Genomic DNA, 13629 nt, shown 5'->3' with positions numbered 1-13629 from the left:
TTTGTCCTAAAAAAAGTAGAAAAGAAAATTTTAACTCACAAAATTAAAACTCTGTATCAAAATCATTCAAAGTCGCAACTCAATCTATATTTTTTAAAATACAAGAGGACTAAAAACAAATAACATTGGATCTTTGATTAATATTAATTACTATGTATATATTATTTTCGTCTAACAACTAAAAAATATATATGAAAATCTATCTATCTATCTATTTTTTTTAATAAGAAAAATGTGTTATGCAAATTGAAATAGAGGAAATAATATTTATATAAATTTTTAAGAATTTAACACTCACTGTAGCTAGTGCTTTTATTATAATATAGATATAGATAGATAACTTAGTCGAATGTTCATAGTTATTATACTCTTCAACTCAACTTCAAATTCTAATAATACTATCGAGTGAAACTTAATAATTGCACGTAAGATATACAAAGTTTAATAATATGTACTATATAATTTTTTTAAGTTTTATATTATTGATACCTAAGACTAGTTGGAAAAAAAGAAGTGAGACAAATTAGAACGCCGGCCCGAAGATTTGCTAGAACTATCCTAAACCTCAAGGCCTCAATTTCCCAATCTTATCCCGCTCGCAAGGGAATCAAAACAAAGCAAAAAGCTTCCATTTTCATCCGGAAATGATGAAGGCATCATTCAAAGCTCGATATGAGACGGACAAAGCCGCCGCCGCTACTACTGTCGCGTTCAACGCCGGCGACTTTAAGCTCCGAGCGTCCATGACCGATGCTACTATTGTCAACGGTCCTAGTTTAAACGGCCTAGCTCTTGCCGTTGAGAAACCTGGCTCATTCATCATCGAATACAACGTCCCCAAAAAGGTGTCCTGCATCATTCCTTTTTCTTTTCTTTTTGAATTTTTTGTGTTTAATTTTGACTCGGTTATGTCAGTTTCGAAAATCATAGTCCGTCAGTGAAAACATGAAGTTTTTCTGTAGTTAAATAGAACGGAATAGATACAAATGATTTATATTCGAGCTAAATATAACGAAATAGATTAATTGTGTTTTAATCAGAATTGAGATGCAGTGATTGATTTATTGATTAATTGTGTTTTAAATTCGCTTTATCTATTAATTGTTACTACTATTGAAAGTTTTGTGATTCAGGACATTCGGTTTCAATTTAGTCCATCCATTGAAAGTTTTGTGGTTCAGGACATTTGGTTTCAATTTAGTCCATCAGTAAAAAATGATCGAGTTAAATACATTGGACTGATACAATTGATTTATACAACCAATCTTAACTAGTTTGAAATTGATATGTAGTTGAGTGATTGACTGATTCAATTTTTTTACAAAAATTTGCTGTAGTTCTTAATTACTGCTAAAAATGTTGTGGTTTCAGGACATTCGGTTTCAATTTATGAACTCAATCAGGGTTATGGAGAAGCCGTTGAATTTGAATTACATTCATATTCATGGAGGCAATCGAACAATATTGGATGGGACTTTGGTGTTTGATTCGGCCAACAAGGTGTCGGCTAATCACGTGATGGGGTCGGGAAGTTGTAAATTGAAGTACAGTTATGTGCATGGAGGACTCGCTACTTTTGAGCCGAGCTATGATACGGCAAAGAACGCATGGGATTTTGCGGTTTCACGTAAAGTTTATGGGGACGACGTGTTTAGGGCTACTTATCAAACGACGAGCAGGAATTTGGGGCTCGAATGGTCCAGGAGTTCAAAGTTAAATGGATCTTTTAAGGTATAATTTCCAAGCTTTTCATCCATACCAATTACCATTGCAACTGAGTTACGAAGCTAAGCTATGTAATTTCAATTGGCATGCTTATATTTGTTGTTGTTCATTTTTGTTAAGTGAATATTTTTTGAATTTGGTATCTTACTGGCTTGTTGATCTCATTTTCCAACAAAAGTCTTAGTTGGTGGACAATGCTTTTAAAGTTACTCGATCCTTACTAGAAAATTATCTTCTGGCGAAATATTAAAGAATTTACTGGAGGTGTACATTCTACTACACTTGTATTTGCACTGGCGATGGTGGATACTATTTGCAAATGACATAGTATTAAACTATTAATTGACGAGACACGCGGCGGGGTTAATGCTTGACTAGAGGTTTGGAGACATACCCTAGAGTCTAAAGGTTTTAGGTTGAGTAGAACTAAAACAGAGTACTTAGAGTGCAAGTTCAGTGATGCAACACATGAGGCGGATGTGGAAATGAGGATTGATACACAAGTCATCCCCAAAAGAGGAAGCTTCAAGTATCTTGGGTCAATAATACAAGGAAATGGGGAAATTGATGATGATGTCACACATCATTTTAGAGCTGGGTGGATGGAATGGAGGCTCGTATCCGGTGTCCTATATGATAAGAAGGTGCCACCAAGACTTAAATGTAAGTTCTATATAGTGGTTGTTAGACCAACTATGTTGTATGGGGCAGAGTGTTGGCCTGTGAAAGCTCACACGTTCAGAAGATGAAAGTAGCATAAATGAAGATTAGTAACGAACATATTCAGGGCAAGGTTGGAGCGGCTCTGTGGTGGACAACATGAGGAAAACGAGGCTGAGGTGATTTAGGCATGTGAAGAGGAGGAGCACAGATGCCCTAGTGAGGCGGTGCAAGAGGTTGGCAGTGATAGCTCTAAATAGAGGTAGATCGAAGAAGAATTGGGGAGAGGTGATTAGACAGGACATGCCACATCTTCAGCTCACTAAGGATATGACCCTAGATAAGAGAGTGTTGAAGTCGAGGATTAGGGTACAAGGTTAGTAGGTAGTCGAGCGATTTCTTCTCTTTTCTGTGAGAGGACGTGGTTCTAGTTTAGAGCACTTGATTTGCTCCCTCTTCTCGTTATTAGTATTATTATTATTCTATTATTATCTCATTTTTCAATTTTATTGTTACTGTTATTTCCTTTGCTTTGGTTATCTTACTATTTGTGATACCAATACTTTTCTTTTCTTCGGTATTTTCATTACAGTGTCTTTACTCTTGTATTTTTCAAATCTATTTTGAAAACGCTCTTCTTGAGCTGAGGGTCTAATCGAAAATAAACCCTCTACCTCAACCAAGATAGGAGTAAGGTCTGTGTACACTCTCCTCCTCGGACCCTGCTTGTGGGATCACACTGAGTATGTTATTCTTGTTGTGGCGGTATTTGCAGTGGCAGACATGTTTGTAACCTATGGAATGTGGGATAATCTGTAATCACATGACGTGATTTTGGAGCATTTAAATGGAGGGAATGTAATTGTACCTTGGTGTTTAATAGGTAGTACACTGGGATAATTTTATTGTTTAATGGGGTTGTATCCTTTAGGTTTTGTATACAGCTTCAGGATAGGGATTGGATTCCAAGGGTGCTTCCTCTCTCTCTCTCTCTCTCTCTGTGTATGTGTGGTGGTGGGGGGTGGGTACGTACGTGTGCATATCCGTCTATGTAATAGACACAGGAAAGAAAGTATCTTTGCTTGTTTGTTTATCATTTTGGCTCAGTGATAAAACACCATTGGTGATATTATTTTGAATTGTTCATAATTGTGAGTCAGCAGCCAATGTCTCCCCTGAGGAGGGCCTAAACCTCCTAGATGTCACAAGTTTAGTAATTGATCAAATTCTTGTTTGGGGTGAAGGCTGCATGTCAAAAAATATTAAAATTGGAAGTTCATTTTATGGATTTAGTAATATAAATGTTCCTATGTCATATTGGTTATGGATTCATTTGTTGGGCTTTCTGATTTTGTTGTGCTTCAAACAAAAGGATTTTTTCCCTGTTAAGTGTAAGCGACCATGAAAGTCATTCTGCATTGGTTCCCTGATAGCCATTTGAAGGGCCATTGCCTCGTTGGAGTTGATGGATATGTTTTTAGCATTTCTGAAGAACCAGCTTAGATCCATCATGTTGCTATAAGTGTGGTTTCTATCTGGTTGTTTGGGACAGATGAACAAGTTAAAAATGGCCTTCAATTGTTAATAGCAAAACAGAATGTTCTTATTTGTGTACACCTATATGTGATGATATGCTATCACAGTGTGCAAAGAAATGCCCAAATTAGAATACATTTACTATTGTCATCATTCATCATATATTATCATCATCGCTATTGGTATGCATTATGTGTGAAAATATTTGGATTATTTAATAGTTGAACTATAATTTATTTGCTTTTTCAGCTTCTTCTTCTTCTTCTTGTTGCTGGTGCTTCTTGATAATGTGTTCAAGGTTTGGTCTATTGATATCTAGTGAGCTAAGTGAAGCATCTAGGAGAAGTGCTACATTTTTTTTGTTTTGTTTCCCTAAGACCATTCTGACTCAAGTTCTTCTTCCTATCTCCAGATTTGTGCATCTCTCTGTTTGCTTGAAGAACGCAAAATGCCGAAGTTAAGTGCTGAGACTTCGTGGGACTTCGAGATGTGATTTCGTTTTTTCGGCCATTATTCAGATACAATTACTTCTAGCTACCCATCATCATTGGGGTTCATCATAATGTTTTCTAGCTGAATTTGTTGATTCACAAGTGGGCTAATCGTTTTAATATGGTTAACTATTAGGGGTCGTTTGGTACACTTTTTCAACCTATCATTACTAATGCAAGTATTAGTTATACAACCTATTTGGTATTATCCTATAATTAATACATAGCAAACCATGATATTAGCAATACCAAGGCTATTAATGCATGCATTAGCATGGTTAAAGACAAAATTGTCCTTAAAGTCTCTGAAAGCTAAATAATATGGAGGGCATTTTTGTAAACAACTATTTTTCTTAAAAATTGCAATGCATTTTAAATTTTAATACACCATACCGGATAGTGTATAAGATATAATCCCTGCACAACTAATGCTTGCATTACTAACCTATACATTACTAATATACCTTATTCGGTATTATTCTTATACACCCTAGCAAACGACCCCTAATTTTCTTAGAAATTATGCAATGCATTTTAATTTTTAATTACACCACACCAAATATTGTATAAGAAATAACCTCTACATAACTAATGCTTGCATTACTAATTTTTGCGTTACTAATACACCTTATTTAACATTATTCTTATACACCTTACCAAACTACCCGTTGAAGGTTTATGGTCAAATGACATGAGTATTGATTTGATCCACAACTGCTTTTCTTCCGTTTCAAGATATATCCTTGTTTTTATGCCTTTGGCTTTACCCAAATTGATAATTTGCCTGTAGTTCTCCGAGGGAAGTGCACGGTTGGCACTAATAACATATGTATTCACTTTTGAGCCACCGCTTAAAATATCTTTAGTCTTTAGCCACTGCTTTAATAAATTTTAACTGCCCGAACGAAAATACCCTTCTGCTCACGTCCTTAACTTCAGGACTTCACGACTACATTCCTTACCTTTTGAACTTGAAACTCTAAGTTCAAGACTTCAGGACTACATGTCCTTAACTTTTTAACCTGTAACTCTAAGTTCAGGACTTCAAGACTACATGTCCTTAACTTTTGAACTTGGAACTCTATGTTCAGGACTTCAAGGCTACATGTCCTTAACTTTTGAACTTGGAACTCAAACTTCAAGACCAAGCGTCCTTAACTTTTGAACTTGTAAGTCAAAGTTAAGGACTGCTTGTCCTTAACTTTTGAACGTGTAACTGTAAGTTAAGGACTGTCTGTCCTTAACTTTTGAACTTGGAAATCAAAGTTAAGGACCTATTGTCCTTAACTTTTGAACTTGTCACTGTAAGTTAAGGACTGCTTGTCCTTAGCTTTTGAACGTGTAACTGTAAGTTAAGGACTGTCTGTCCTTAACTTTTGAACTTGGAAACCAAAGTTAAGGACCTGTTGGTCCTTAACTTTTGAACTTGTAACTGTAAGTTCAGGACCTATTGTCCTTAACTTTTGAGCTTGTTAGTTTAAGTTCAGGACCAAGTGTCCTTAACTTTTGAACTTGTAATACTAAGTTCAGGACCAAGTGTCCTTAACTTTTGATTTCCTTCTTCTTTATAATTTTTTTTATGATGCCTAACCAAAAGGCTAATCTTCAGAACACAAATTAAACTGATAATAACAGAGAGAAATTTAAACAGAACTTTTTGAACAGAAATTCTCCCATTCTAGCCATAGAAGGGGCTAAGAAACTTCAGTTGGCTCAACACCGTGCAATAACAATTGAAAGACTAAGGTCAAAGCCAATTAGTAGGAGTATTAAAGAAGAAAAAGAGATTAACAAATTGGTAGAAGTCTCTGTTTTGGTTATTCGATTTGACAATTTGTTAATCTCTTTTCTTTTCTTCTTCAAATACTGAAAAAGAGACTTCTACTTATTGCTTGTATCGTCGCCAAGTCTAGCTCCGCCCACCAGTCTTTCCAATCCACTGTAATTCCGTTTGGGAAGGAAAGGGTAACTCAGTCTTTTCATATTAATTTTAATTGACTAGTGGCTACTTTTGCTTAAAAATGGTGGATAAAAAGTAAATACCACTTTAAATAATGGCTACCCCACGCTATTTTTACTAGTTCTCCACCTTTAACGCTCCACCAAAATGATGGATCCATTATCTTCTTCCTAGCTTTATTTGGTCATTTGAAGATACTTTGAGATATTGATTGAAATCATTTCAAGCTCCTGCCATTTGTAGTTGTCTCATTACATTCTTGACAAAGGCTGGCAAATTATTCTACTTGATTGGTACAGTAGCATTAATCCTTTACACGTTTTCGAGAGGTTTTGTAAATATTCGAACACTCAGTTTTGCCATCCTTTGGCTTGTAGATTTACTAGGTATCTACTGTATATACATCATATTTTTTCTCTCTTTCGGATCTCAATAGAAAACCGTCCAATCAGAACATAAAATTTGTGCATAAATGTTCGAGTTAACACTAAAACTTAGTCATTTGTACTCTAGACCATGTCATTCTTGAAGAGAGTATGAGTTTTAATGAAAACAAAAATCTAGTAGGAAGCGACTTCCTCTTTAATGGGCTTATGTGGTGTGGATCCAAAATAATCGGGACTCAAATGTGAGTATTTGGCACCAGATCATAATTTTTTTTTTTTGGTAACGACTGTGAATATTACCATTCCAACCAGAAAAACAGTTTTACAACCAATGAGCCTCTAGTGTCTGAAACATATTCAGACACCAGATCTCCAAATATCAGAATTCTCTATTTACATATTCTCTGAAGCAACTCTTTGCATTTCATATCTCTTCTTCCCCTATACACTATCTCGACTCTGTCTAGTATCTCTTTCCTTATTTTATCATTTACAAGGTCTATGCTCACATTTACCTTCCTGAATATTTTCCAATTCCTTGTTTGCCAGGTATAATACATCATGACACCCCATACAGCAGCTACTATTTCCTTCTGAACTTGGCTCCATCTTCTTCTTTGGATCCATTTAATCACCTTATTTGCTTCATTATTATGAATTTTGATTCCCACCCAGCTACTCAAATTTTCTCCGAGGCCTGCTATCCATTTGCATTGTCCAAAAAGGTGAGTCTGAGTCTTCACCTGATTCTGCTCACATAAGCAACACTTGTGATCTTCTACCTTTAACTGCAATCTCTGCATCCTTTCTTTGGTAAGCTTTTTGTTTTGACATGCCAACCATACCATAAATCTCCGTTTAGGAAGCATTATTTTACTCCATATTAGCTTTACTTCCCTTGTCTTAGATAGTGCCCCCAACATATGTTGATAGCTCTTAGACATAGAGTATTCTCCCGATTTTGTCAACATGTATTTATCACCTTGATACCATCCTGCCATTTGAAGCTTAAGAGAGTTCAATTTCTTCCAATACCAGCTACAGTCTACTGGTGGTTGGTGTTCCCATATATTTGCCTTATCCTTTATGTATATATTGTTAACCCATTTGACCCATAGAGTGTCTTTTTTCCTAGTTAATTGCCATAATAGTTTACCTACTGCAACAATGTTCCATTTACAACAGCTTTTGATGTTTAGATCTCCATTCTGTTTAGGAATACAGACTCTATCCCAAGCTACCAGATCATAAATTTAAAAATATGGAAATACAACTTTTTCATCTCACACTTAAACTGTAAGATTTAAATATTGAGAATCTAAATGTCTGAAATATGTCATATTATAAAAACATTAAAACAAAAATGGCGCAAAAAAAGTTTGTAAGAAACTAAAGAGACATTTCAAAGTCCAAAGTCAATTTTAAAATTGAGCCCTACGATTTTTTCACCTATTGGGTCAAGAGTCCTGCGTTTTAAGTACAACATTCTAGTACGGTTGGCAGAGCTGTAATGGCTAATTTTCAAGATAAGATATTAAAGAGAACATTCTAGTGGATATTCTCTGCACTTATACTATTAGGGTTTCTTAGGAACATGTCCCATATAAATAGAAAAAGAGACAATGATAGGGGCATGTGATATTCATTTGTAAAGAACACACTTTGACTAAAAGATTCGGCTCTCACTTGCTAAGATACAAACATCACCTTTTCACTAAGATTCTTATCCATACTTTTCCATCAGATCCGAGAATAACTCAAATATTCAAAGATTTGTCTATCATTCATCATTGTCAAGAGGAATTTCCAGTCATTCCATCCTTTATTGGGTGATCATTCCTCCTCTTTACTTAAATGCCATTGATTGCCGTTCAATACTATTAAATGCTACATTATTGCTCTTGACTTCTAGAACATTTATTAGATGTTATTGCCACTGTCCAACCAGATCCACACGATATTTATTGCTTCTTTAACAACCTCATCTAAGGATATTATTGTTAGCTAAGGTTAACCCTTACTTATATAAATTTAATTATTTGAACCAAGATCTATATTTTTTGGTCAAACAATCATAGTCTAGTTCAATCTTCAAAAAGGTTCTGAGTAACTTGCATTGGTTCTCAGTTCTTCGTCGATCGATACTTCTCTTTCTTTAAATGAAACATGTCTAACATGCCTTCTGAGTCTAGTGAAGGGAGTGATGCGATCCCTTTGGCGATGGTGTTTCCCCCTCACAAGGAGAATGTTCTTGTCGTAGTCGATGATGGAAGTTTCCCGTTGGTGGAGGAGATAGTTCCTCGCAACCCTGATACTAGGTCTGATTTCTCCAAATTACCCGATGCTGACACTAGAGCCTTTCGATCTTCCCGATCACATCGAATTGATCCCGTCCGGATGGGATACGATGTATGTCCACCATCCTGGATACTGCGCCTTTTACGCCTATCCCTTCCAAATCGGCTACACTCTCCCTATTCTTCTGTTGGCAAAAGAATTCTGTCGTTATTACGGCATTTGCGCAGCTCAGCTTGCGTCGTACGTTTATAAGCTGATAAGGATGCTTACCAAATTTGCCGAGCTAGCCGAGGTCGAACTAACTTTTCGGCATTTAATACATATATTTGCTCCCAGCTTTTATAGGGGGACGCTGCTGAACCTTCGCCACCGAGGAGGTAAGTGACTGGCGGTGAAGATGGATGACAAAGCTAACCGCCATTTATGGTTCAAATTCTTCTTCGTCAGAACTGAGGGTGTGGTGGCCAACATAGACAGTTTTCTTGAGGCTTGGAATTATACTCATAATTTCCTAATTCCCTCGTATGTAGATATCTAATTTTTTTCTCGTGCTTGGTCGTGGGATTTGACCTTTTTTCCTTTTTCTCATGCAGCCAAGACCTCACCTTCTCCTTTGGTTGAGGACATTTCTGACTGGGTTGGTCGGCTCCTCCCTCACATCGTAGGGATTCGTGAGTGGTCGGGTTTCTTTAAGAGGTTTGGTCCTACTCTCCCTTAATTGGTAAGTTCCCTTTATTACCGGTGTCTTAGTTCTTTTTTCTTTTGGTTTACTTTTGCTGACCTTTCCTTTTCCTTGTGTTTTTCCTAGCTTCGGCCAGGGGATCTTCGAGGAGGTCGAAAGCTCTTGCACCCGCATTTCAAAAGAGGAAAACCACTACGTCCTCGGCTCCCACCCCTTCTTCGACTATGACTGCTTCTATTCGTTCCCCTATCCCTTCTTCGATGGCAGCTGCTTCTGAATCTGTCCTTCTTCAGCCACGAGGACTTTGGCTGTGGAAACCTCGACTTCTCAGTTATTCTGCCTTATCAATGAGGACGAGGGGCCTATGCATGGTGATGGGGATTTGAAGCCTCGTAAGATGAGGTTTGTAGATGCTGGCGACGGGGTTGCCGGGGCTATTAACTTAACGGAGGGTGATTTTTCATTGCGCGAGACGGCGGCCATTCTTATTGGAGATGATATCGAGCCAGGGCCCAAGATCCCGACGTTGGCGGAAGCCGACATGGAGATTCCCTTCCTTATGCGACGATAGAGGCAAAAGGACTGGACGCTAACGTTCTCGATACTTTGATGCGAGATGAGGCATTATCTTCCCATCCAGCTGCTAATACTTCCTTACCGGCCAACGAGAGAGGCAAAGGCGTTACTGAGGAGGGCGATGAGTCGGGTTCGGACGTTGATGTGGACGACTTGAAGAAGATGGAAGTAGGGTTTACCCAACTTGAGATAAAATTGGAGGGGTCTACGAGGACCATTGCGATCCCTATGGATCATGACTTGCTGAAGAATACAGAGGATGTAGTCCCTGGCCTCGGCCCTCTTTGTTCCGAGATAGAAGGTAAGACCCTCAAAGAGTTGGACGATGTCACTTTGTCGAGGAGAATTGCCGGTCTTGCTCTTAGAGTGAATGTTTGGTGTTTTGTCCTTTTTTTTTGTCTTTATTTTTCGGGGCATTTTCATATCTGACTTACTTCTTTTCTTTTCGTGATTTCAGATAGTTATTTTGGAGATTGAGAGCGCCCAAAGGAAGGAGAGGCATAGAGAAATATTTGTGAGGTTGAAAAATAAGTACTTCGAGTATCGCGGCAAGTATAGAGAGTTTCGCAGGGGTTTCGTGAAGGCAGGATATACAAGCCCTTCGCGATGAGTTGAAAGAGAAGGATGATGAGCTGGTGAAAGCCATCGAGAATTGTAGCGTCCTTGAGGGGACGTTGAGGAGTAAGGAAGAGGAGCTTGTGGTCAGCAAGGGCGTGAAGGCCTAATTGAGTGACCTTCAAGCACAAGAAGAGATCTTGAGAAGGCGGAATCTTCCCGTTTGGACGCTCGAAGAAAATCAGAGATGCTTGAGTTGGCGAATAAGACCCTCCGGGCCGAGCGGGAGAATGACCAGTCCACGGCGAAAGCTAAAGAAGACTGACTAGAGGAGAGGAGAGGAGAGCTGGATAAGGATAACTCCATCCTTCATGATCGGGTGGCCGCTTTGGTAGCTGAGAAGGCCCTACTACTTGCACAACCATCTTCTTCTCATACTTCAGATTTTCCCAATGTTCCTCGGGAATTATATGAGGAATGGATTCACGCCGAGGCTCAGTTGGATGTGTTTCGAGATTTGCATAAAGCGGGATCCGTTTCTGAGGTCGCCCTTGAAGATGTTCGTGTTAAGGCTTGTAAGGCTCGAGTTGCTTGTGGTTATGATCCCTCTACGCCTGAGGCAGGTGATGACGAGGGAGACGATGATGTAGACCGGCTCGAGGAGTGTGACCATGTGATTTTTGCCACGCTTAATTTACTCCTATAAATTCATTAGAATTAGAATTTTTAGGAATTAATTGCATGATTTTGTGTCTCGTTTGCATTTTTCGTGTGCATTTTAACTTGCTATAATTCATAAAAAAAAGTACAAAAATAGTACGTTTGCATTTAGAATTAGATTTTATATTTTAATCAATTAATATTACTAAAATAAGAGAAAAATACCAAAAAATAATAATAAATCGTTTACATTTTTGTTCTTTTAATGTCACTTTTTGCTTAATTTTTCTTTTAAAATTAGGATTTAGTTCCTTTTTGGAAATTAATTAGTTTGGGATTTAACTTAGATTTTGTTAATTTTGAAAAGAAAATAAATAGAATAAATAAACAATAAAAAGAAGAAAAGAAAAGAAAATAGGTTTAATTTGTTGGGCCAGCTCTGAAATGAGCGAGCCAGCCCAAACAAACCAAGAAAAACCGGACCAAAATCACCCCATGCCCAGGCCCAATCTAATCCCTAACCCGGTCCAGTCCCTTTCATGACAAAACGACGTCGTTTGATCACCACCGTTCATTTCCCCCATATCCAACGGTTCAAGCTTAATCCCAATTTTACATAAAATTGTCCGAATTATTTAGAAAATTTTGAGACAAAACTTGCCTTCCTCGTACAAACCTAAGCTCCGCCGACCTCCACTCTACACCGCCAGCTACCACTGCCCTCCGCCCTAGCTCCACCGCCCCTCCTCCGTCCGCCGCCGCCGGAAATCGTCGCCGGCGGCGGCGATGTTCCAATGACCACAAAATTTACACCCCAGATTCCCCTTTTCTTCCTCTACTCAAATCCACTACCCGTTGCCTCCAAATCTTACTAGAACCCGTCGAATATCCATTCGAAATTTTCCGGCCAAGTCGCAAGTTATGCCAAACGGTCCCAAATTAACACCATGGGACCGCCTTGACCTCCTCTATCCAACCCCCATAGCCACATATCTCAAATATGGCCAGAATTGCCCAAATATCCGATCAAAATCCGGCAGAACCCTAAATTAGAAAATCTTGGGGATTTTCGACCATAACTTCCCTAATCATGTGTGTTCTTTTGGAAAACACACGATTAGGGATGTTACGCGTCAAGAATCCCGGAGGATTCAAACATTAATGGCCGGTTGGAGTTTTCATCAGTAAGTTCTGATTGTTATTTTATTTTTTATTTTCTTTATTTCTGTTTATCTGCATGCCTGTTTTGAATTAATAGGTCTACTGTTAAGTAAATTGTTCTCTGTTAATTAGTAATAATTGTTAGAGTAAAACATGATTAAATGTGTTTTGTTTCATTAGTTTAATTGATAATAGTTTTTGATGAATTTGAGTCTGTGTTAACTCTGCAATTCGATTTATTTGATAGTTTTTATTTTATGATGTTCTGATTTTGCGGGACTGTTTGAGTGGGAACTCTGATTTTTATATTGAATGAATTGGTTATAGCTGAAATCTGATAGTTAGTTTAATTCAGTAAATGTAGCAATAATTCTTTAAGTTTAGCTTTCAATTCATTAATAAGATTAGCTTAATTAGTTGGCATTGATTAGTTTAATCGATTGGGTTATAGATGATAATGGTAAATTGAGACCAAGATCAAGGGTTAATAATTGCAAAATAGGTTCAGGGGTTAGTAATTTTAGGATGAATTCAAGGGTAGCTTAGACATTTAGGATTAGATAGCACATGGTAGTTGAAACTAGAATCTTCTAGGACCTTCCAAAGTAGGACTTCAATGTAATTTCAGTAATTGTAGTGTGCTAACTTGTGACACAAGTCAGAAAATGAGGGATTAAGTAGCAAAAAGGAAAATTGGAGAGGGACTAAAATGAAATAACTAAACCCCTAAGGCTGCCCTAGTAACTTGCCTATAAAGGCATTGTTACTTGAGGCTCAAAAAAAAAAGTTTTGGGAAACCTAAAAAAAAAAATCCCCAAAAGTTCAAGAAATTTGGATAAATCTGAACAAATTCTCCAAGATTGGAGCTCCAGAAATTCCCCTAAAAAATGTTCTCCAAGAGGTTTGTTCTGGCTTGTTTGAATCCAAAACAACAGATTT

The 13629-nt window shown here is 37.7% G+C and overlaps 1 protein-coding gene across 1 annotated transcript; it reads left to right on the top strand.

The window, feature by feature from the left end:
• Positions 1-493: 493 nt before the first annotated feature.
• LOC109217330 (outer envelope pore protein 24B, chloroplastic-like) lies at positions 494-4608 on the top strand. Its single transcript, XM_019381571.1, has 3 exons — positions 494-845; positions 1372-1731; positions 4334-4608. Exons 1-3 carry the CDS (start codon positions 645-647, stop codon positions 4412-4414), a joined length of 642 nt encoding a protein of 213 aa, XP_019237116.1. The 5' UTR covers positions 494-644; the 3' UTR covers positions 4415-4608.
• Positions 4609-13629: the final 9021 nt, after the last annotated feature.

Source organism: Nicotiana attenuata, unplaced genomic scaffold (genome assembly GCF_001879085.1).
Source record: "Nicotiana attenuata strain UT unplaced genomic scaffold, NIATTr2, whole genome shotgun sequence".
Classification (NCBI taxonomy): domain Eukaryota; kingdom Viridiplantae; phylum Streptophyta; class Magnoliopsida; order Solanales; family Solanaceae; genus Nicotiana; species Nicotiana attenuata.
Note: the sequence above shows the minus strand (reverse complement) of the source record. Positions and strands in the feature narration are given on the sequence as shown.

Coding starts and splice junctions, on each gene's coding strand:
- LOC109217330 (XM_019381571.1), top strand. CDS start 645: ATGATGAAGGCATCATTCAAAGCTCGATATGAGACGGACAAAGCCGCC. Junction 846..1,371: donor AATACAACGTCCCCAAAAAG/GTGTCCTGCATC, acceptor TTGTGGTTTCAG/GACATTCGGTTTCAATTTAT. Junction 1,732..4,333: donor AGTTAAATGGATCTTTTAAG/GTATAATTTCCA, acceptor TCCTATCTCCAG/ATTTGTGCATCTCTCTGTTT.